This window comes from Thalassophryne amazonica, chromosome 17 (genome assembly GCF_902500255.1).
Source record: "Thalassophryne amazonica chromosome 17, fThaAma1.1, whole genome shotgun sequence".
Classification (NCBI taxonomy): Eukaryota; Metazoa; Chordata; class Actinopteri; order Batrachoidiformes; family Batrachoididae; genus Thalassophryne; species Thalassophryne amazonica.
Window position 1 is genome coordinate 54,667,133 of NC_047119.1, and position 25,649 is coordinate 54,692,781.

A 25,649-nucleotide genomic window follows, 5' to 3' on the forward strand; every position below is an offset into this window, starting at 1 on the left:
AGATAGATTAATCAAAAGAAAATGGTAGTGGCAGGCGTCCTAACAACAGAACACTGAAGAATGTGGAGCTCTTAGAGCCTCCACATACCTGACAGCACGTTCTGTCTGTCATTCGTCCGTTTTTCTAATATTTGTTGTTGCTGTTGTTCTCGTCACAGTTTGTCTCCTGATCTGTTCTTTCTCAGCTACGTGTGGATTTTGGATCAGGTGAACGTTCGTTACAGTCTGAAAAGCGCGTCATTCTTAGTGACTTGGCATGGCACTCCGCGGAGCTGATCCATGACCACCATAATGTCACCATGACTGTGGACCGCAACTCCCAAACCAGCCTCAGCATGCCAGGACCTGATGTAGAACTCAACATTGAGAGTGGGGTCTTTGTCGGCAGGGTAGTTGGGTTGAACCACGCATCCATTCTGAAGAACTCAACTGGCTTTAGAGGGTGCATGGATGAAGTTGTATTCAGTGAGCATAATCTGTTGTCCACCCTAAGACCGTTTTCTGGCTACAAGACTGTCCATGCGGTGGGTCTTGGATGTAGTCCGCAGTTTTCTGCAGCAGAAGGAGACTCTGTCACTTTTTACAGCTCTCAAGCCTTCATCTCTCTCCCGCCGTGGGAAGTGCTAGAGGAAGGAGTGTTTGAATGTGAAATTCACCCCTCTGCCAGGCAAAAGGATGGTGTGGTCTTATACAGCTCTGCTATTGATGAAGGCTTTATCGCTATCGAGCTCAGAGATGGAAAAATGGTTGCAACACTTGGAAATGGAGTTGGGGGTAAAATACAGTTGCGTTCCTCAACACATCTCCACAGCAGCTACACCTGGTACCCTGTCCAGCTCCGCCTGCTGCCTCACAGCGTGCAGCTGAAAGTGGGGGAGGAGTCTCTTGATGCCAGCCTTGGTGAGGACTTCCAGGTCTTACAGACCAAGGGGCCTCTTCTCCTGGGAGGCCTCGATGACCAAGCCTGGAATGAGGTAAGCCGAGCCGGGCTGCTGGCAGAAGTGGTTGGAAAAGGAGAAGGAGGCTCCTTCAAAGGCTGCCTTCGAGAAATTAGGTTGAACGCTAGGAGAACGGGCCTTCCTCAAGCTCTCATCACCAAAGACATCTCTGTGGGCTGTAAGACAGAGCGGATACAGGTCGTGACCATCACCAGCCCAACAGATGTTTCTGAGCTTGATGTTACAACCACACAGTCCATTAGCAGCAACAGCAGTGATGACAGGAAGAAGAATTCCAACTTCGTGACTCTCAGAAAGCTTGATGTACCTGAGGGAGGACGTGCACTGTTGGAACCAAAACACATTAAGGTAGCGTCAGTTGGGCTGACAAATATTTCACTGTGAGGTACAGTTTTAAAACTTCAACATTAATGTTATTCCTTCTTTCTAGGTAAATCTGGATTTTCGGAAGTTGGGAATCCACCCTTCTGAGTTTATTTTCCGTGTTGAGGTGCCGCCTGTGCATGGCCGGCTCCAGCTGGACCGTAGCCCGGAACCTGTTAGAACAAAAGACAAGGTGGAGGAAAGAAGTACCATAGCGAGTGTGGAGGAAGAAGGCAGGACTTTCAGTATGCTGGACCTCTGGCAGGGCCGAGTGTTGTACATTCACGGTGGGTCAGAGGACCTGCTTGACTTCTTCATGTTTTCACTCTTCACCACCAATAAGAAGGAGCTTCCTGTGTTACTGAAGGGCAAACGTCTCTACCGGTTTAACATCCGCATCACTCCTGTGAATGATGCACCAGTGCTCAATCTGCCAGAGGGAAACCTTTTCACTCTGCTGCAGAACTCCAAACGACGGGTAGGAACAGCAGATAAAAATGCCGTCATTTCCATGGTTTTATGAATTCAACATAAGAATTAAATAATACAATCAAAATCTTTCTAGCTAACAACAGACATCCTGAGAGTGTCAGACCCTGACAGCAGTCCTGCAGACCTCATGTTCCGTTCACTTGGAAACCTCAACACTGAGGCTGGATACCTCGAGCACCAGGATTATCCTGGCAGGTTGGTCTGGACAAAAGCTTTAACCCACTGTTTCCCAAACTTGAGGTCATAATACAATATAGAGTCATGGGCAATGTGGTTCTAAAGAAACAATTTGTATTGATGGAGCTTTAGATTTACTTTTTGTAAAGTCACTTAGTGATAATCTGCAGCATGACCTTCAGGCACAGACGTCTCTTGAGACATGGTCATCTGTACAACCATATAATGCTTCAGTGCACTATTCTCAAGTAAAAGAGGTAGGCTGAAAGAAAGTGGGGTGGGGTGGGGTATGATCAATTTTGTTGAACTATTCCAATAGCTGCTAACTAGCCTAATAGCTGATATCCCTTTAAAACCAACCCGTCGTGACACATCAATCACGTTGGCATGCTGACTTGACTCAGGTCTCGTTAACAGTGGATCAGTGGTTACTATGTTAGCAGGCCAACGGCCGAATCGTCAAATGTGATGCTTTGTTCAACAGAGACCTGTGTTTAAATGTAGTACCAGATCCAAGTCCCATGTGAGTGCTGGTGCAAGTATGACCCGTGTCCAACACTACAATCACTCAGTCTGATACGGTTCAAACAGGAAACCTTATTGTTGGCAAGCCACCTGGATAACATAACCAGTGATGCCAGTAACGCGCTACTTAGTAACGCATTACTCTAATCTGACCGCTTTTTTCAGTAACGAGTAATCTAACGTGTTAATCTTTCCAAATCAGTAATCAGATTAAAGTTACTTATACAAGTCACTGTGTGTTGCTATTAGTTTTGTATTTTTATACAGTAGAAATCAGGAGTGCCCAATAAGTCGATTGCAGAGATAGTGCGGGTCAATCACAAAGCATTAAAACTGTCCCGTGGGCAGGGGGAGGTCAGAGGTTCGGCTGAACTTCCCACTTCACCCATTTTTGCATTTCATGCTGCAAACTGTTCATCTGCTGTTTTGTGCAGCAGCTCCGAGTTGAAAAAACATTGTTGCTTTCTTTCAAAGTGCAGTGACTGCTGCACACCTACAGTCTTCTTCTTCTTTGTCTTTCGGCTGTTCCCGTTAGGGGTCACCACAGCAGATCAATCGTTTCCATCTCACCCTGTCCTCTGTATCATCCTCTGTCACACCAACCACCTGCATGTCCTCCTTCAACACATCCATAAACCTCCTCTTTGGCCTCCCTCTTCTCTTCCTGCCTGGTGGCTCCATCCTCAGCATCCTTCTCCCTCTGCACATGTCCAAACCATCTCAATCGTGTCTCTCTGACTTTGTCTCCAACCCGTCCCACCTGAGCTGTCCCTCTGATATGTTCATTCCTAATCTTGTCCATTCTTGTTACTCCCAAAGAGAATCTCAACATCTTCAGCTCTGCCACCTCCAGCTCTGCCTCCTGTCTTTTGTTAGTGCCACCGTCTCTAAGCCATACAACATAGCTGGTCTCACTACTGTCTTGTAAACTTTCCCCTTCAGTCTTGCTGATATTCTTCGGTTGCAAATCACCCCTGCCACCTTTCTCCACCCACTCCACCCTGCCTGCACTCTCTTCTTCACCTCTTTACCACACTCTCCATTACTTTGAACAGTTGACCCCAAATATTTAAACTCATCTACTTTCACCACTTCTACTCCTTGTAACTGCACTATTCCACTGGGCTCCCTCTCATTCACACACATGTACTCAGTCTTGCTTCTCCTGACTTTCATTCCCCTTCTCTCCAAAGCATATCTCCACCTCTCCAGGTAGGCTGAAAAGTTCTAAGGCTCACCAAGAAGGAGAAATGCCATTTCAATAAAACTTGGCATGCATTAAGTTCAACTCTTCTGATGACTAACTGTGTTATTTTCTTCCAGGTTGTGAGGTAGTTTGTGGTTCACAGCCAAGTTTGAAAGTTTGTGGTAGAGGGAAACGGCAAAAATGGACAAAATCTGGCATTGCGGTGTGATTAAGTAACTGCATAAGAAGGGGTTAAAGCCCAAGGACATTCATGCGGATATGGTTGCTACATTAGGGGATGAAGCTCCCTCCATATCTACAGTGCAGAAGTGGGCAGCTGAATTTTAGAGGGGCAGAGAGAGCCTTGAAGATGACCCAAGGTCTGGGCGGCCTGCAACAGCCACAACCCAGAAAAACATTGACCTTGTTCATGAAATGGTGATGGACGACAGACGATCGATGATTAATCAGCTAGCAGATGCTGTGGGAATATCCCGTGAGAGAATTGAACACATTCTGCATGAAGAACTTGTAATGTCAAAGGTGTCAGCTCGGTGGGTGCCACGTCTTCTGACGCCTGATCAGAAACGCACCAGGCTAGTCATGTCGAAGGCAAACTTGGCGCAATTTGAAGAGGATCCAGCCAATTACATGGAACGTTTTCTTACCCAGGATGAGTGTTGGGTTCAACACTTTGAACCAGAGACAAAAAAACAATCAATGCAGTGGAAACACCCAAGGTCACCACCTCCAAAGAAGGCCAAGGTCGTTTTGTCTGCGGGGAAGGTCATGGTTTCAGTTTTCTGGGATGCCAAGGGCATTGTGTTTGTGGACTATCTTGAAAAGGGACAAACCATAAATGGACAGTACTATTCTAACCTACTGAGACAGTTACGCGAGGCTGTAAAAAAGAAGCAACCAGGAAAGCTGATGAAAGGGGTGCTGTTCCATCAAGACAATGCACCAGCTCACAAGTCAACAGTAGCCATGGCCACTATCCACGAGTGTGGATTCAAACTGGTAGATCACCCACCATACTCCCCTGACTTGGCATCCTCGGACTTTCATCTGTTCCCAAACCTGAAAAAAAACTTGGCTGGGAAGCACTATCGGAGCAATGATGAGGTGATGGCTGCCGTTGAGGACTATTTTGATTCTCAAGATAAAAGCTTCTATGGCAAGGGAATCGAAGCACTCAAGCACCGCTGGAAGAAGTGTCTGGAGTTGCAGGGAGACTATGTAGAAAAATAACCCTGAATTTGTTCAATTCGACAACTGCATCATAGTCAGCCTTAGAACTTTTCAGCCTACCCTCGTAGACTCAACTTGCTGTCTACTCTCACTACAGATCACAATGTCGTCTGCAAACATCATAGTCCATGGGGACTCCTGTCTGATCTCATCCGTCAACCTGTCCATAACCACTTCAAACAACAAAGGACTCAGAGCTGATCCTTGGTGTAATCCCACCTCCACCTTGAATGAGTCTGTCATTCCAACTGCGCATCTGACCGCTGTCACACTATTCTTGTACATGTCCTGCACTACCCATAACATACTTCTCTGCCACTCCAGACTTCCTCATACAATACCACACCTCTTCTCTTGGCACCCTGTCATAAGCTTTTTCTAAGTCCACTAACACACAATGTAACTCTTTCTGGCCTTCTCTGTACTTCTCCAACAGTATTCTCAGAGCAAACATTGCATCTGTAGTGCTCTTTCTCGGCATGAAACCATATTGCTGTTCACAGATCTTCACTTGTTTTCTAAGCCTAGCTTCTACTACTCTTTCCCATAACTTTATGCTGTGGCTGATCAGCTTTATGCCTCTGTAGTTACTGCAGCTCTGCACATCACCCTTGTTCTTGAAAATAGGAACCAGCACACTTCGTCTCCACTCCTCAGGCATCCTCTCACTTTCCAAGATTTTATTAAACAATCTGGTTAGAAACTCTACTGCCATCTTTCCTAGACATTCCATGCCTCCACTGGAATGTCATCTGGACCAACTGCCTTTCCACTCTTCATCCTCTTCATAGCAGTCCTCACTTCTTCCTTACTAATCTCTTGTACTTCCTGATTTACTCTCACCACATCATCCAGCCTTTTCTCTTGCTCATTTTCTTTATTCATCAGCTCTTCAAAATATTCCCTCCACCTTCTCAGTACACACTCCTCACTTGTCAGCACATTACCATGTGCATCTTTTACCACCCTAACCTGCTGCACATCCTTTCCAGCTCTGTCCGTTTGTCTGGCCAATCGGTACAAGTCCTTTTCTCCTTCCTTACTATTCAACTTCTTGTACAGCTTGCAATATGCCTTTTCCTTCGCTTTTACCACTTCTCTTTTCGCCTTACACCGCATCTACTTGTACTCCCATCTACTTTCTTCATCTCTATGACTATCCCAAAACTTTTTCGCCAACCTCTTTCTCCTTATGCTTTCCTGGACCTCTTCATTCCACCACCAAGTCTCCTTGTCTTCCTTCCACTGTCCAGATGTCATACCCAGTACTGTCCTAGCTGTCTCCCTCACCACATCTGCAGTACTTTTCCAGTTGCCCAAAATTGCTTCCCCTCCAACCAGTGCTTCTCTCACCTGCTCGCTCAATTTCACACAACAGTCTTCCTCCTTCAGCTTCCACCATCTGATCCTTTGTTGAGCTCTCACTCTCTTCTTCTTCTTTACCTCTAAATTCATCCTACAAACAACCATCCTATGCTGTCTAACGACACTCTCTCCTGCCACCGCCTTACAGTCTCTGATTTCCTTTAGCTTGCATCTCCTATAAAGAATGTAGTCCACCTGTGTGCACCTTCCTCCACTCTTATATGTTAACCTGTGCTCCTCCCTTTTCTTAAAATAGGTATTCACCACAGCCATTTCAATCTTTTTTGCAAAATCAACTACCATCTGTCCTTCCCCATTCCTATCCTTGATACCATATCTACCCATTACTTCCTCATCACCTCTGTTCCCTTCACCAACGTGGCCATTGAAGTCCGCTCCTATCACCACTCTTTCATGCTTGGGCACACTCTCCACCACCTCATCTAACACACTCCAGAAATCTTCTTTCTCCTTCATCTCACAACCTACCTGTGGGGCATATGCACTGATGATATTCATCATCACCCCTTCAATTTTCAACTTCACACTCATCACCCTGTCAGACACTTGCTTAACCTTCAACACACTTTTAACATACTCTTCCTTTAAAATGACCCCAACACCATTTCTCTTCCTGTCCTCACCATGGTACAACAACTTGTACCCACCGCCGATGCTCCTGCTCTTACTTCCCTTCCACTTGGAACTTGGTGGTCTCTTGCACACACAATATGTCTACCTTTCTCCTCTCCATCATATCAGCCAGCTCTCTCCCTTTACCAGTCATACTACCAACATTCAAAGGCCCTACTCTCATTTCCACCCTTCTAGTTTTCTTGTTCTCCCGCTGTTTGTGGAAACGTTCTCCTCTTCTTCGTCATCTTCACCCGGCAGTAGCCCAATTTCCACCAGCACCCTGTTGGGCAACAGCACCGGTGGCGGACGTTGTTAACCCGGGCCGCGACCGATCCGGTATGGAAATTCGATTCTCTGCATAGTTGGGTTGGCTTGTTTTACGCCGGATGCCCTTCCTGACGCAACCCTCCTCATTTATCCGGGCTTGGGACTGGCACTCAGAATGTACTGGCTGCACACCCCATGTGGCTGAGTTGCTGCACACCTACAGCTTTACAAAGATATTTTTCCGCTTTTTTTCTTTCAAAGTCTGTGGCACTCTGCGAGTGTACTCCCTAAAAACAGCTGAAGACCCGCAATACGTTAAAAACAAATTCTGATGCTTTTTTTCCCCACCGAAATGTGCCGAAAGTTGATAAAACTTTGCCTGTCAATCTGGTCGTGTTTTCTGCATAAATACATGTTATCCATTTTTCCTGTTCAAAATGGCCACATGAGTTGAATCCAATGAGGAAGAGGGAGTTGGGCGGGGCAGTTCCCCATAACGACCGTAGATTAAAAGGTCCACTTTTGAAGACATTTTTTTATACTACTACTACTACTTATAATAAAATAATTGTTAGAAAAATGTTAGAAAGAATAGTTACATTCATAAACAATGTAGATTATAAATTGCAAGTTTTACATTACAGTGCTGTCAATAGGTAAATATGAGGTCAAGAAAGTCTTTATTTTTATAAAACAAGTATTTACCGTATGTTCAGTGAAGTCAAGAAAGACTGACTTTATTTTATTTTTTACAAAACAAGTATTTATGTTTTGAACTCAACAAAGTCTGACGTTGTTTCATGTTTTACAAAAAATAGAATTTAAGTTCAACTTAAAATGTCAGGACATGCATTGTTTACTTTACGTTACTGTTAAAAATGCACTTCCAGTAAAGTGAGTATTGGCAAAACTGGCTATCATTTTCATGTTGAGGTGGTGGCGGGGGGGGGGGGGGGGGGGTGTGTTGTCGGCAGCTGCTGAATGTAACTAATAAACTAACTAGTGTTCTACCTTAGTTACTTTTAAAACTGAGTAATCAGTAAGTAACTAAGTTACTTTTTCAAGGGGTAATCAGGAATTGGGTAACTGTGGCAACACTGAACATAACTCATAGCCACTAACAAAGAATACAATGAAAACCAGCAAACAGAACAAAAGGCATAAGCAACAAACAGATGGGAAGAGTTTCATCTCCATGTGTTTCTTTGATCTTGTGTATGGGTCTAATAAGAATGGCAAAAAGAAAAAAAACAGCAGAATAGTATGTAAGTCAACAGAATTTGTCTATTTTCTAGGGCCATAAGCTTGTTCTCTCTGAAAGATTTAGAAGAGGGTAAAATCAGCTTTGTCCACACTGGAGATCTCACCTCCAGGCTGGTACTCAGCGTCAGCGATGGGCAGAAGGTATGTACCATAGTAGTTTAGTAGTAGTTTACCAAAAACCCAGTTAACCTGTGTAAAGGAAGATGAGGGATACAGGGTTGGGGAAATTGTAATTGTCTAACTTGCAGGTTAGTGTTTCCCAATCCTGGTCCCTCTGGAGCTAAAGGATATTAGCCTTTATTTAACCAGAGAAAAGTATGGAAGTAATCTGTGCCATCAGAGTTTGAATTTGAATTTTTAAGGTTGAATTTTTTTTAGTATTTTTATATTCAGCCTCAAAAACTTCAACTTAAAAAAACAAAAATTCAACCACAAAATAAAATTCCAACCTCAAAAAACAGAAAAGCAGGGAGAAGCAATTGATCCCGGTCTCAATCATCCAGTGTTCAGGCAATCCAGTGTTCATGTCATGTGACACAGACCAAATTGAAAGAAGAAGAAGAAGATGTAATGCATTCACCCAATCACGTTTCGCTCCATTGTTCACGTGACACCGAGACCAAATCAAAAGAAGAAGAAGACGTGATACATTGCTGAAGGTTGGATGATTGAGACAGAGATCATTTGCTTCTTCCTGCTTTTCTATTTTTGAGGAATTTTTTTAGGTTTAATTTTTTAGGTGGAAATTGTTTTAGGTTGATTGTTTTGAACAAATTCTAACTTAGAATTCAACTTCAAACCATGATTTTGATGCTAAAAAAAAATTCAACTTTAAAAAATTCAAATTCAAACTTTGATGGCACAGATTTACTTCCATAAAAACCCATTGATATCAAAACCTCTTTTACAAGGGTGACCTGGCCAATAAAGACAGCAGCCCACATCATAAGAATCAAATTAGCAACATCAAAATAACCATTAAATAAATAATATTCAAGCAATTTACAAATAAAACACCATTTTGGTTGTAATAACAATATATAGTTAAAAAACAATCTAAATTTTAAAAATACAGGCAATGTTTCAAAAGATTTCCATTTGTGGTCTCTTAAATAGAGTGGAAAGCACTGAGAAGAATCAACCACGATAGTGTCAATTTGGTTTGGAGGACATTCCAAGCAGAGGGAGCAGAAAAACAAAAAAGCATTCTTTCAGTTTCAGTGTGAACAGGAAACCACAACATGTCAAAACATAACGGCTTTCAGATCTCCGAAGTAAACGGATAAATAAATCGTAACCAACCCAATAAGTAACTCCGTCTCACAGCAGTTTGTGAACTGGGTTATGAAAAGTACATTAATCTATGGATTTGTGATGGGGGTACGAAAATGGGGCGTTTTCATAGCGGGAGCATAAATTCATTTTGTGACGGGGAAGCAGAAAATGTGGGGTGAAGGGGGGGCTGCTTGGGTCATGGTTAACGTTTGGGGAGGGTACACACTTATGCTATGGTTATGGTTAGAGTTATGTGAAGGGGATGATTATAAATAGCTAAATAAAAAACATTTCATGAAGCGGGCACGAAAAAAAAAAAACCTGAGACCGGGCTGCAATAAGAGCCTTATAAACCAAAGTCATCCATGTGTATATCGCCTTACATTCAAAGAATGTAAAGTACTGTGCATTTCTGATGTAACTGCCCATAATCAGCCAGGTCAGGGGTATTCCATTGTTCAGCCAGCTGTTAATTGGCTGAAACCCCGCCCGCCTAAGCTGATCTGATCTCAGTATATCTGGGACAAATGGAAAATGTGCAGTAGTCAGGGTCCAGAGTAACAGGATTGGGAACCACCGTTGTAGTACAAGGGGTCCCCTTGCAGATACATATAGTCATTGGGCTCGGTGTTACAGCAGTGAAATATGTCTTTGTATATTGATTTTTGCTGATATGTGTCTTACCCTACACACTGAAATAGTGCCCAGTAATCAGGCATGTGCACGGGTTTGGGTGAGTGCGTTAGGGAAAAGCAGACAAACTTTCCAGACCTTTAATGTGCTGGAAAGTTCCAGCCACACCCTGTCCATTTTAAAATGGAAAGAAGGAGGGCAAGACCAGAAACGTTTTAAATCTGACTTTTCTGTATTGTTGTCTCTCTTCTTGTCTCCTCTTGTTTTCTTTTCTTATTCCTCTTTTGTCGTGTCGTTGTTCTCTGGTCTCCTGTTCCTTGTACCTCCTGACTTGTTCTTCCTTGTTCTCTCTTCTTTCTGCAGTTGAGCAACACAGTCGTGTTCAGAATTATGGCAGTGGCACTCGAACATAAACTTGTTAACAACACCGGGTTGGAGGTGGACCAAGGAAAGGCTATGGTCATCACAAGCAGGAACCTCGCCGTCCAAGTTAATGTGGCTGATCAGGCAGTTGAAATTCGCTATGATATAACTGTGTTGCCACAATATGGTGAACTCCAGAGGCTACATTCAAGTGGCGACTGGAAACCAACAGTCTCCTTCTCACAGAAGCTCCTAGAAAAAGAACGTATCAGATATCTCAGCACTTACAGGGGCCTTCAGAGTCAAAACAACATCACTGATCACTTCAAATCTAACGTTAGTATTGGGTCCTTAGCTACAGAGAAGGTTGTTTTCTGCATTGTGATACGCTGGATCCACTTCAAGGTCACACGGAGTAAGATGGAGGTGAACGGTGTTGAGAGTGCTGTTATTACCCCCAAGGACCTCCACGCAATATCTAAGGGTGCCAAGCTCAACGAGAGTGACATCTACTTCAGGCTCCTGACGGTACCAAAGAAAGGCCGCATGTTCCTCAGTGAGAAAGTCTTAAAAAAGAACTCGACCCTCAGCCAGAAGAATATCACAGACGGTTTGGTAAAGTATGACCTCCTCAGCAGGGTGTATGATGATGCAAGGAGATACCTTCAGCTTCGAGGTGTTTTCAACACATGCTACTTCGACCAGTTTCGACTTCAGAATTAACATCAAAGCAGAGCCGGCTGCTGTCACCGTTACAAACAAAGGTTTGTCTGTGCTGGAAGGTGGGAGTAAAGTTATCACCAAGGACGTCCTGTTTACCTGCACAACGAGTACCCGAGAGGTCCAGTACACCATCACCACAAGACCAAGGCACGGTCAGATCAGGAAGATCAACCTCTCAAACTCCACTTCTATTAATGACAACATCGTGACCTTCGACAATCAGGATATCATCGAACAGAGGATTATGTACATTCATGATGACAGTGAGACCAAGCACGATTCTTTTACTTTTCAAATTTCAATTTACAAACGGCACAAAAACAACACCAGGAAGGACGAGAAAACTGAAACCAACACCTTCAATATCTCCATCCAGCTTGTCAATGATCAGAGACCTGTCAGGGTTATTGACAAAGTTTTCCGTGTGGCGCGTGATGGTCAAAAGTTGCTGACGTTGGATGACCTTCGTTACCAGGACGATGACGTGGACTTTGATGACAGCTGGTTGGTGTACACGCGGAGGGGAATTCCCATGGGCGAGTTGGTGCTGGTCAATGACACCAGCCACAAGCTCTACGAGTTCACCCAGCAGGACATCCAGCAGGTTAGCTTCACTTCCTCATGGGGAAGGGAATTGATAAGATTTTATTGATATCAATGCTGTTATTGATTCCGGTTGTCGGTCCAACTGCCTTACTGATTCCTGATCAGTTTTCTGTGTGATGAAAAATGTGAACCTACACTGGTTTTCGGGGTCAGCGCAGGCGTTTGCTGCTTGACACGAAGTTTGATGTAATGACATCACAGCTGACGTCATGAGTTTTTGCAACATGGAAGTGCCATAAGAGGAAGTACTGAATGTATTATCAATCTGAAAACAAGATGAAATTGCTGTTGACCCTCTTGGATGACTGTTGAGCCACATCTTCAAAACTAAAACAGCAAAACCACTTGTTTTTGTCTTAGTACTTTGAGATACTTTGACTCGTACTGAAGGCGGAAAAAACAGTTTCTTTTTATTTACATTAAAGGGGAACTCTGGCATTTCAATCTGAGCTCTATTTTGAGATGTTTAGGGTTTCATCTTCTCGCTCAGGACAAAGGCCAACATTGTTTTAGAGCACAAACACAGTCCAGTCACATGCTAACTGGTTACTTAATGTTATGGTCCAGAACAAGTAAAAACAAGTGTCTGGCTGCACAGAGAGGATCTTTACAGAGGCAAACATGCACGTTTACGTCACTAAATGTAAACAAATATTTTAAAACAATTACAATACCTGCTTACCTTAGCCTCCAGTCCACTTAGTGGTGATACGCTCTACTGACTCATGATGAGTTCAGCCCCTCAGTTGAAAAATGTCAGATTTTGCGTTTGAGATGTTTTTTTATTATATTATTATTATATTATTAACAAACCTGATGATGTGATGATTCTTTCATCATGTTTTCTTCTGTCCTTAACCTTTCAGAAAAAGGTGTTGTTCATCCACAGAGGTGTGAGCTTCGGACGCTTTGTGCTTTTCGTATCAGATGGAAAACATTATGTTTCAACACTGCTGGAGGTGATTTTAATATACTTTGTTGTTGATGTGTTTCATACGAGACTTCTGCTATCAGTACAGTGCAGAGGATGGAACCTATTGTGATTTAGACTGTCCAACGTCACGGTTCATGCACAACCTGAAGTAAGATTTACTTATGTCATAACAGACAAAATTACAAAGTGCTTCACAATAAAAACAGTGGAAAACAAGAGCAATCACAGATTTCTGACATCCGCCAATCCGGATCCGGATCACCTCCAAAATTAAGTGGAGACTTCCATGCCCTAATATCTATGTGTGGTGCAAATTTGGTGAGAATCCATGATATAGTTTTGAAGTAGTAGTCCTTCAAAGCTTAAATAAAGGGAAATCTTCATCCAGAATCTGGATCCGGATCACCCCCAAAATTTAGTGGAGTCTTTTATTCCATCCATACAAGTCTAACTGAAAGCCTGTTGGTATAAAAGTGTCTTCAGCTTTTACCCAAAGATTAATTTTAACTCTTGCTTTTGAGCTTGAAATGCTTCACATAGATCCTGTGCAGCTTCACCTCCACCATGTCCCACTTTCTCTCGATAATCACAGTGGTTTCTTATTGGATGTTGTTCAAAGTCGCACTGTGTCAATAGCCTCTTCCTTCATATTAAAGTTTGGCATAAGAGATGATGTTTTGATGATTGGGTGTATCCCTAATTAAATCATAAATTTGTGCATGTTATACGTACATGTGCATTAGCAATTTCTTCAGTTGCTTTATTATAACTCCTTGTCATTAAATGGGACGGAAGAGCTTTTTGAGCTGCATTGTGATGTCATAAAAAGCTCAAAGAACACTCATTCATTAGGTCCACATACAGTGTGTGACGTCGCCTAGCGATCTATGTCTTAATAAACCAGACAAACTTGTCTGAGGCCCCCGTCACACAGAGCAAGAATGTGCAGGAACCATCATCGGACGCAGTCGGGAGGGAAAGAGGCATGGTCAGCAGTGTCAGAACGCAGCCAGATTACCTCGTCCACATCTGCACGATGGCATCCAAAGCGCATCTAGACAACAGTTTAGATGACACAGGCCCATCAGATGGCCATAAAAGGCGCCGAAGACTGCCGATGTCTAAACGTCTGGAAGGCAAACACAGGACTGGAGTGGGAGGCAGCGCTGTGTTCCTCACGCTCATGTGAGCGCACCGCGCATGTGTGGGGCTGAAATTATCACTCAGCTGTGTGTGTATTCATAACCGCTGAATGAGCCACTAAGCGCGTGCGCATAGCACATGTGCGCGCGCACCACTGGACACCTTTACTGAAAGTTTCTGGCAGTGGGCCAAGCAGTTACCGTGTGTCAGACGCAGCCTTTCCAGCAAACTTTAATTTCTTTTTACTTTTTTTTCTCACTACACAACACAACTCTGTACACCGTGATGTCGGTTGGATCATCACATGGGATTTAATTTTTGCGTGATTATTTCAACACACAGCAGCCAGGTGAGAGACTTTTCACCACAGGCTGTGGTTTGGTTCCTGTGTGCTCTGTGCTGTGAAGCGATCATGCTTCCGTGCTGGAGGTGAGTTTCATGTTTAGTAACGTTGTCATGGCCTGGTGATACAGTTCCACGTCACACCCCTTACAGAGTTTAGATAGTGATCAAGTAATAATATGTATTTTACAGCGGTGAGATCCATTCAGCTCCATACCTGATGTGCGCTCTGATGCATCTGTGCATGACACCACGGAGAGGCGCAGCGGCACACGGTGCTTTTGGTTTGATTGTGCGCTGTTCACATTCACTGTATATGATGAATGCGTGCCACATACATGTTATTACATATCAACATGCCCTTTGCCCTCCCTGGCCGGGGTCCAGTAGAGGTGGACATCCCACAACATGCTGGCAGGCTTTGCTGTGATCACTCAATCTCAGAGCTCAATCAACCGCGATCAGATTGTTTCAGATGTTGTTTGATGCCATCAGAAAATGTAGACTGTGGTCAGAATATGCAAAAACTGCACATAAACCAACTGAGAAATGTGCGTTCCATCTCGATGGCACCAAGAGTGTTTCGAACATGTGGAACACACTCGGGACAGCCGAGCGAATGGGACCAAATATGTAGATGCTCACAGACTGATGTCCGTAGGTCTTCAGACTGCACCTCAATACTTCCCGATTATGGCCGGATGTGTCATTCTGACGGAATTCGTTCTCAATACGCGTATGTGTGATGGGGGTATTAGTTGTTTTTGCAGCATAAAAGCCTTTCTTTCTTTCTTTTTTCTTTCTTTCTTTAAGTATTGTTGTGTCCTTTTTGCAGGTGGTGGCTCAGGATCCTTTCCTACAGGTGGAGAACAACACGGGCATCTTGGTCCAGCAGGGCGGGATCACCACCTTGACCTCTGGCAACCTCAGCGTCTTCACGAACCTCGACATTCGAGAACCACAAGAAGTGACCTTCGAGGTCTTCCTTCCACCTAAACATGGCGTCCTCTGCTTTATCGATGGCGATCGTGATACCGTAACAGAAACAGACGCGATAACGGTATTCTCCCAGCAAGACTGATGGCAGGGACTGCTGCGTATCACCACAATGGCAGTCAGGCGTTATCGGACATGTTCAATGTGACGGCGAGAGCGAGGGAGATGAGCAGAGAGAAGCGCCTGCTTAGAGGGAGGAGGGAGGTGCATTTAGATATCGGCGTGCCAGTGAAGATATACCTGGAGAGTCACCAGAGGCCACCAACGGTCGCGACGAACCGGCCAGTCATGGTGGCGGAGGGACAGAATGCAACCATTAGCAGGCAACATTTAGAGGTAGGACTGGTTCAAATTATTAATCCCACAGGAAAAACAGATTGATTAGTTTCACTGAAAGTCATTTTCTAGGTGTATTTCTTTTAGACCAAAAAAAAAACCTGAAACACTTTCCACCAGAAATTACAAGACATATGGTGGATATTAGTAATTCTAATTTTATTTTAACTGCCAGTAATCATACGTAGCAAACTGTTTCATCAGATATTGTTGTAACATATCCTCGCACAAAAACGTGGCACTAAAAGCCCCCTTCTCACTTTCACTGATATGCATCCCAGAAAGTCGTGGTTTAAAACTCTGTCCATACCTTGGAAAACCTTTCGAGCAGCCATTCCCAGAACGTAACAATCCTGGAACCCCTTTGAAATCTAAAAATCGTCTGAGGCTCCTCAAACCTTGAATCACAATTTTAATCATGAAGTATTTTCTTATACTTTCTTATAAATGAAGAATAACACATAATTTAGATTTCATCTTCGTCTTTGCTTTATGACTTCATTACTATATTTTAGGTCATTTTAAACGCCATTACAAAATTGAAAAATCAAAGACTTTTTTAAAATTTATGTTTAATGACCTCTCATAGCCTACCTGCAGTACCCACCAGTGTGCTTTGGCCCACACTTTGGGAATCATTGTAAACCAGGATATGCTGTCATTGTGGCGGGATTTTACATGCTGGGAAATTTATTTTTTGCCTTTGTGTGAACTTCGACAATCTTTAACATGCATTTCCGTGCAGCGTGTAACATTGTCATAGATGCTGTGACATCACCATGACATCACCATGAGCTTTTCTAGAAGAGTCAAGGTTGTGCTGAAGTTGTCTGCAGGAGATTGTTTTTGCATGTTATAGTGCAAGTTCAGCACGTTACAACATGTTACGTTAATGATGATAACTGTGACCTTCGCTTATCGGTTTTTGCCGGTTACAGGTTCTGGTTTCCGTGTCCTTTCAAAGTGAGAACGGCGCTAAAGTCAGATTCTCACTCTGAATGATTTTACAAATATTCAGAACTGAAATGAACAATTGTTCTTTTCCATTTTCTTTTGGACACTCATTTTTCATGCTGAAACAAATAAACCGATACCCGAACCAGCTCAAACCTGTTCTAGTTGCCATAACTGAACCTGTGCTGATATTCAGCATTTTTTGCAACAGACAACAATCAGTTTCACAAACCTGGCTGTGATGATTTTTGCAACATTTTTTCATCCATTCTTTCAAAGTGAGGGCATCTCGTGTATTGCTTCATAACGTGGGCATGAATATCTTAAGATTTAGAAGATTGATTGATATGTTGTTCTTGTTAAGGTGGTTCATGAGGACGTCAGCCCTCAGAGATCGTTTTTTACTGTCCAAACCCGCCGGCCCTCGGCACCATTCAGAAGATTTCCACCAGTGAGAAGCATCTGAACAACAAGGAGCAGCAGCACCAAACCTCTACCAGGTACAACCGACAGATTAGATCCAAATATGTGGATGTTCTCCTGAAGGCCAGCAGAGCATGACACATAGCATCGTGTAAAGATTTTGGAACCTTATCAGTTCACAATACTTTTGTTTGCTTTTGAAATGCTTAGACAGAAAATCATATTTGGAATGTCCAAATTGGGGGAAGAAAACTGAATGCTTCAATTGGCAAAAGAAAACAAAGGAAAAACTAGAAGCACTCATAGTGCAAACCTCCGCCAAGGCCATAGGGTCACTGACCCTAAAGAGATTCCCTCCTGGCACAGTGATCTATTCACAGTTCAGTGTTACAACCAAAACTATGATAAATACACTTTTCTTTCCTTTATATTTGACATCCTTGACCATGAAAACATACCAGTAGAACTTGAATCACTTTTATGTCTTTACTAGTTGAAAAGTTACTGTATAAAAACGATTTTTTTCGGTAATGGCGGTTTTCTTCTGGATCTAGCTCCATAACATTTGAAGATACATCAAATCTGATGACACTTTACTTAGTACAGATTCAGCTACAATTTGGTGTTAGTTGTGCATCTCTAGCTTCATTTGTCACCTCACACTGACACATTTTTCTTGTTTTTCCCTATATTTTTGCATATTCTGGATCACCAGATCCGGAATCCAGATCCGATCATCACCAAACCTTTGTTGTTTGATAGAACATTGACTATGTTACACCTTAATTTTTTTCAAGCCTTTCTGCCTTGTTTTTGTGGAGTTAGAAACTAGAATGTCAAAATTCCCCCTATCCCGCAATGGTGAAGAATCCTTTAAAAAATTTCTGGATCCAGATTGTGATCCAGATCACCACTAAAATTTAATCACTTCTTCCTCTTGTCATGTCCAACCACTCCACAAAATTTCATCAAAATCTGTTCAAAACTTTTTGAGTTATCCTGCCGACAGACAGACAAAAAAAAAACGTGACCGAAAACATAACCTCCTTGGCGGAGGTAAAAATTACGGCATAAATTCGACTAGTTAAATTAATAATTCCAATATAGGTATTTGCAGCATCATCACTGTGCACCAGTGGAAGTAGAATTGAGGTTTAATGAACTGCAGCAGGAACTGGGATTAACCACGTTACCATTATACAGACTTGAAAGTGGAATTCAACCTTGGTGTGTTTGGTTTTGCAGGGTAACAAAGATCAGCCAACAACATCCTTCACACAGCAGGACGTCAACCAGGGGTTAGTCATCTACCATCAGCAGGTCGCAGGAAGCACCAACGACTCCATTCTGCTGGAGGCCACCAACGGGGTGACAGAGGTCAGCCCGATCAGGCTGGACATTGATGTCATCCCTATCCTCCTCCCTCTACAGGTACCAAATCAACCTCATAAGATGAATTTTATTTTAGGACTTGATGTTTTATATTATGCTATATCGTTCTATCAAGCCGTATATTGCTTTGAGTTTTACATCCTGACACTTTGACATCTTCCTTGGTCTACGAGTGTGTTTTCCTTTCGCAGCCTTCCCATATTGTTTATAGTTTCACCAAATTGTAGGGTTTATGTTCTTTTGTTGCATTCTGTGTTGGATTTCCTTCTTCAGGGACTTAAAATCTTGTCCAGCAGCTTGTTAATAAGCATTCTCTGTTAACAACACACTGATTTGCATTTTTAGATTTTTGCCAATATTGTTTTAGGGCAGTTTCCTATTGCCAGTTTTTGATACCAGATTTTGTGTGTGTGTTTTAATGTATTTTTTAAAGCTTTTTTTATGTCAAATAAAAAAATTCTCAGTCAGGGCCTGTAATCAGTGGTAAAAGTAGTATTGTACAACATTATGAGCAATTGGGAAAGTTTTTAAAATGTTTTAACAATTTGTGATTTTGGGTTAAGTCATGATCCAGAAAACATGAATAATTGGATTTAACTGGTGCAAATCCAGAATATAAATTGTGTTTTTGTTGTTGTTGTTTTTTACTAGTTTGGGAGATCCTGCAACGTATAAACGGATAAATCACACAGTTGTTAATAAGAATAACTATAGTGATTGCTCATGTCGGACTTTCCCAGGACTCAAAGCACTAAACAAAACGTAATAATAAAAAAAAATAATGCCAATAACAAAATAGTACATGATGACAATGCACAAAAATAAAGTAAAGAGCTGATAATACAAAAAAACTTGTGTAGCCGATTGGGGGGGTAATCTTGTGTAAAAGTAGGTGAACATGGACAAACGGGTACAATCTGCATTAATGTTCTCTGAGCAGAAGCCTCCTTCTCATCCTCCTCCATGAAAAACATGTCGCACTTTGTAACAGCAGACAGTTTGGAGATGTTAACAGACACATTTTAGCTTTTTTGGAAAAGTGTGGGGAAAATAGCATAGTTACACTTGTATGTAAGTGGATATAAAATAGTAGGTAATACAAATTTTGCAGACAGACACTGAGTCTAAAAATGGACATCTCAGAAATGCACATTACAAGGTGATTCCATATTTTTTTTCCTCACTGTTGATTGATTCATTTTTCATGTACTTGACCTGAAAACACGATATTAATTTCAATGATTTAAATGTGATTAGTTTGGGTAAGTTTCACAGAGACGATTGTTTGGTTATCAAACAAAAATGTTTTTTGGGTCATTTGCATAATTATTTACTGTAAAATGAGAAAGCTGGTGAATATCCGTTATGTTTGCTGATTTCATCTTTTTTTTTTTTCCAGGGGTTGACTCTGATCGAGGTTTTTAATAGTAGTAATTGAGAACTGGTTTGTTATCTAGGTGTCCGACTGACCCTTGATGAGGGGTCGTCCCTGCCGCTGACGTTGAACAACATCCAGGTCGCCAACCATCACTTCTCACAGATGAATTTTCTCTATCGGGTCATCATTCCTCCACGTTATGGACACCTGGAGCACAGCAGGATTCCTGGCATGCCCATTACGGCCTTCACACAGTCTGAGGTTTGTGTGTGCACTGGAGGAAATGACAGATTTCCCTTTAGGACTTTGTACTTTTTAAGTGGCTATTTGGAAGATATATTGAAGTGGGAACCTTAAAATCTTTGCTCATTTCAAAGCCAATACAGTGCATGTTGAACTCACGTCACAGTGGTGGATCTTCAGGGGAAGCATCATGTTTTATTAATTATTATTAATTACATGATTGTGAGTAATTGATGACAACTGTTCTGTCGTTTAATACTTGTTCTAAAACAATTGCCATATTTTAAAATATCCTTTGACACTGCAAATGGATGTAGTTCAGTTTTTCTAGGGTAGGATGTATTCTCAGTCAGGGTTCTAGCTACGACACTGGGTGGCACCACCCATCACTGCAAATTTCTGCCCGGGCTCTCAGGTTCAAATTGGCTGTCCCACCCAGCATGGATTTTCCAAAAAATGAACTGAAATGCTGCTGAAATATGTACCAATTTGATCATATTTCAAGCTTAAAGCATTGTACGTCTGCTTTATTTTGTAATTTCAACCAAATAATTAAAGAAATAAGAAATATATTTCTCATTTTCTTCATAGAGATCAGCAGACAGCTGCATTCAGCTGAAGGCAGCTCAGTGTACAACTATCTCTGCTCTGTCCGTAGATACTGATACATTCAGAAATTTACAGTTTCTTTTACAGTTTAAAGGCTCCCACTTTTCAAAAAGCTCTGAGAAAAACAGAGGGGGAGGGAGAGAGAGAACAGGAGGAGGGGGTGGGGGAGAGCGAGAGGGGGGAGGAGGGAAGGGGAGGGATCCACTCATTTTCATATTGTCATTGGCACTGTTTACAGTTTATAAGCCTCAGTGAAACAACAAAGTGAAAAACTGATTCAAAAAGTTTTTCATCAAATTTTTATTTTTAAATTTTCATTTTTCATTAAATCAAATCAGTCCAGGTTCAGCTCTTGTTCAAACAAGACAATTAGTGGTTATATTGTTTTTTTAAGTAATGCAATCCCACTCAAAAATGTTGAAAAAACCTGTCATGACAGTAAAACTGCCTGTTTCACTGGATTAAAGGTACAGTGTGTCATTTTTGAAGAATAGAGCAAATGCTATGTACATCAAATATTAATGTGTTTTTAACCTTTTCAACATTATTTATTACCTTTTCAATGTTATTTATTTTATTAACTTAGACTTTGACAAAAACATTTAAAAAAGAAATTTGGTATGACATAAATTTGGCTACTTAATCTCTAATCAGTTCACTAGCTCTGTGGGCTAGGATTTGAAACCACAGCTGTGTCGATCAGGCTTTGATTCTAGTTTTGTGCACAAGACACTTCATCTGCATTGTCTCAGCCCATCCAGCTGTAAATGGGTGCCAGCTTTGGCTGGGGAAGAGTAATCTGTGATGCACTGGCATCTCATCCAGGTGGAGATTTAGACGCTCATCCACTCCATGCCACGGTATCTGGAAATAAGCGCCAACCCAATGTAGGACTTATTTTTCTTTAATCGGGGACATATTGTAATGAATCAGTACCTGATCATTTACCATACTACTGTTTTCAGGTGGAACATGAATATATTTCTTACATCCATGATGGCAGCGACACACTGAGAGATAACTTCATCATCGTGGCCAATCAGACTGAAATCAGGAAGCATAGTCTGCCCGGCACCATCAACATTAATATCACACCTGTCAACGATGAGACTCCTGTCGTTACAGCCAATAAGGGATTGAAGGTGAGACATCCAAAGAATGAAGGTATGACTGTAATCTTTTGGATCTAAGTGCTGTTTTAATCGTCTCATTTCCTCAGGTGTGGGTGGGTTCGGTGACAGAAATCTCCACAAACGATCTTAGCGCAGAGGACTTGGACACGCCACCTGGGGGGCTTGAATTCATCGTCACACCTCCCAGCAACGGCCACTTGGCTCTGAAAAGCGCCCCCTCCAGGCACATTCTCAACTTCACCCAGAATCACATTCAAACTGGACAACTGGTGTTTGTGCACAGCGGTGAGCAACAATATGAGATTTAATGTGATGAAAAGCAGAATCTGTGCAGTTTTAGCATATTTTGTTTATTGTTATTACATATTTATGTCATATTTTTAAGTATATTTGAAAGGTTCAGATGCAAAACCCAGTATCTTCAAAACCATAAATATGTTAGTTGAGGCCAACATGCACTTCGCTGCTTAGGTGAAAATATTAAAGAATTCGAACCATTTTCATTTTATTTATGAAATCTGTGTATTTTCTGATGGATTTTCCTTTAAATCCCCATTTTAAACTGCATTTTTCTCTAAAAACATGGAGTTACTGGGTTTTACATCTGAACCCTTTATTTCTTGTTTGTGTTGTAGGTGCCTTGTCTGGTGGTTTTCACTTCCAGGTAAACGACGGCGTGAACTTTGCCCCTCGGCAGATCTTCAGCACAACTGCAAACTCCCTGGTCATCACCCTGCAGAGAAACAAGCAAGTGGAGGTCTATCCAGGTAACATGTGGCGGCACGGTGACTTATTGGTAAGCACTGTTGCCTTACAGCAAGAATGTCATGGGTTCGATTCCCACCTGTGGCCTTTCTGACTGGAGTTTGCATGTTCTCCCCATGTTTGTGTGGGTTTCCTCCCACATTTAAAAGAAATGTAGGTTAGGTGAATTGAAAACTTTCGAATTGTCCAGGTCTCTCTTGTAAAAGAGATCTTGATCTCAATGGGACCTGGTTAAGTAAAGGTTAAATTAACACCCACGCATAAAAAAAAAAAAAAAAAAAAAAAAAAACAATTCAAACATTCTGATTTTCACCAGACCTTTTGAGTTAGACATGTCTGACCTGAATTAGAAACCACAACATTTTGGTGTGAATCTCCAAAAGACTTCAATGCCAGGACGTTCATTTTGTAATAACAGTATGAGAAATCAGTTTGGGCCTAGATTGCAATATCTGGATAATATGAGCAACTGTAAAGTAAAAGTTTTGCTTTCTTGGAGGTTTTCATTCATCATGGTGGAACAGAACTTTCTCATTCTCCTTCAAGGTTCTATGACACCAATCACTGAGGAGGAGCTTCAGGTGGTGACCAACGACGTCAGCGACATCAGAAGGAACCACTCCATCGTCTTTGCGGTGACCGCTGCTCCCAAACTTGGCCGCCTGGTTCAGCGTTTGCATGACAACTCTACTCGGACAGTTTCTACATTCACGCAGAGGATGGTAACGATGTTTGTGTGCTTGTATTTTTGTTTGACGACATTCAACAAACCAGCATAACGGCGTAATTATGGATGTCAAGACAGAAGCAGCGCACCCTGTTCTCATAATATACTTGTGACTGAAGAGCAGCGATGCTGAAGGCTACTCAATGTCATCACAACCCAACCACATGGTGACATTTTGGACATTTTGTCAGTATGTGGATTTTGGTCACCATTCGTGGCTGTGTAGAAGCTATGCAACAAATTCCATTTGCAATTTTCAATTATAATTATGTTAAAAGAAAACTAGAGCTCAACATGATGCCCGCCCCCATCCAAGAAACTGTCATACGAGTTTCTTGGATGTATTATTGTTTGTACATGTAACTCACAAATATGTTATATGAATCAAAAAACAAGTGCATTTAATCACTTGTCCCAGTTTAAGAATAATAATAATAATAATAATAATAATAAGAAGAAGAAGATTATTTATGCAGTATAATAAGCTAAAGGTTGGTCGTCATCATGTCTCAAGGTTCTTGAAATGGAGCAATATCTTCCCCTGGTGGACATTTACCATTAATGCAGGTACAATGGAAATTTGTCAATAGTTCTAGTACAGTATATCAGTTCTCAGTAGTAATTCAAAGTGGTTTAACATATACAGTTACACATAGTAAAAACTGTATATATATAGTTGTGCTAAAAAGTTTACATACCCTGGCAGAATTTTTGGTTTTTGGCCATTTGTCAGAGAATATGAATGATAACACAAACTTTTATTTACTCATGGTTAGTGGGTGAAGCCATTTATTGTCAAACAACTGTGTTTACTCTTAAAATCATAATGACAACAGAAAGTACCAGAGGTAGGACGTAGTCACCATCAAGTCACTCTTAAGTCATGAATCAGCAAGTCCCAAAACAAGTCTCAAGTCTTAATGACCAGCAGTTGTTTGCAAGCTGACTTGAGACTTGACTTGGGACTTGCAGATTGATGACTTGAGAATGACTCGACAGTGACTTCAACCCACCTCTGGAAAGTACCCAAATGACCCCAATTAAAAGTTTACATACCCATGTTCTTAATACAGTGTATCTTTAACGACAGCTTGGAGTCTTTTGTGGTAGTTGTGGACGAGGCTCTCTGATGGTAAAGCTGCCACTGAATATGTCTTGGACTTCATTTACATCAATTACAAAGAAATACAAACAGTATGACACTATGATAAATCTGTATGGATTAGACAGTTCTCAAAAACTGAGTGACTGTAAGAAGGAGAAGAGTGAGGAAAGACACCAGACAACCCAGAAGAAGTTATAAGCTTATGTGTCATTATGATTTAAAATGAGTAAACACAGTTGTTTGACAATAAATGGTGTCGCCCAACCACTGACCATGAGTGAAAAAAAAGTTTTGTGTTATTCATATTATCTGATTTTACCAGGGCATGTAAAATTTGAGCACAACTCTCTCTCTCTCTCTCTCTCTCTACATACATACACACACACATACATATATACACTCGTATATAGAACCTTTATTTAAACAGATAAAAAGCCCATTGAGATCGAAATGTCTTTTACAAGGGTAACCTGGCCAAGAAAGGCAGCAGCACACATCATAATAAACAAGTTGACAACAATTTACAAAACAATCAGCTTGGTTATAGTTACAATAAATAAGTTAAAACAATTTAAAATTTAAAAACACAAGCACTTTGCAAAAGAATGCCATTCGTGATCTCTTAAAATACAGCGGAAAGCATTCAGAGAAATCAACCCAGACAGTTTCAGTTCAGATTGGAGGACATTCCAGAGGGAGCAGAAAAACTAAAAGCTTTCTTTCCCGTTTCAATGCGAACACGAGGTACACGAAAGTACAACATGTCATTTGAGCCCAAAGCATAACGGCTTTCAGATCTCTCAAGAAAATTAATTGGAACCAACCCAATAAGAGCCTTGAAAACCAAAAACATCCAGTGTGCATATTGGCTTACATTCAAAGAGGGCATGCCAGCATTAGCATACAACTCATAGTGATGGGTGAGGCAGCTCCAAGCAATGATGAATCTCAGAGCATAATGGTACAGCGGGGTCAAGGACTGTAGACAACTGGATGAAGCACACATACACACAATATCACCATAATCCTGTACAGGCAAGAACAAACACAATAAGAAACAGTAAAAACCATTAGAACAATAAAAC

At 41.7% G+C, this 25,649-nt stretch overlaps 1 protein-coding gene across 1 annotated transcript in view; it reads left to right on the forward strand.

Annotated features, from left to right (window-relative positions):
• Positions 1 to 25,649, forward strand: part of LOC117529106 (chondroitin sulfate proteoglycan 4-like) — a 51,105-nt gene that overhangs the window by 14,429 nt on the left and 11,027 nt on the right. The window contains 14 exon segments of the mRNA XM_034191807.1: positions 186 to 1,307; positions 1,390 to 1,800; positions 1,888 to 2,009; positions 8,517 to 8,625; positions 10,756 to 11,412; positions 11,414 to 12,082; positions 12,951 to 13,043; positions 15,339 to 15,581; positions 18,458 to 18,652; positions 20,070 to 20,243; positions 21,800 to 21,976; positions 22,054 to 22,252; positions 22,603 to 22,734; positions 23,279 to 23,454. Coding sequence (XP_034047698.1) covers positions 186 to 1,307; positions 1,390 to 1,800; positions 1,888 to 2,009; positions 8,517 to 8,625; positions 10,756 to 11,412; positions 11,414 to 12,082; positions 12,951 to 13,043; positions 15,339 to 15,581; positions 18,458 to 18,652; positions 20,070 to 20,243; positions 21,800 to 21,976; positions 22,054 to 22,252; positions 22,603 to 22,734; positions 23,279 to 23,454 — 4,479 coding nt within the window.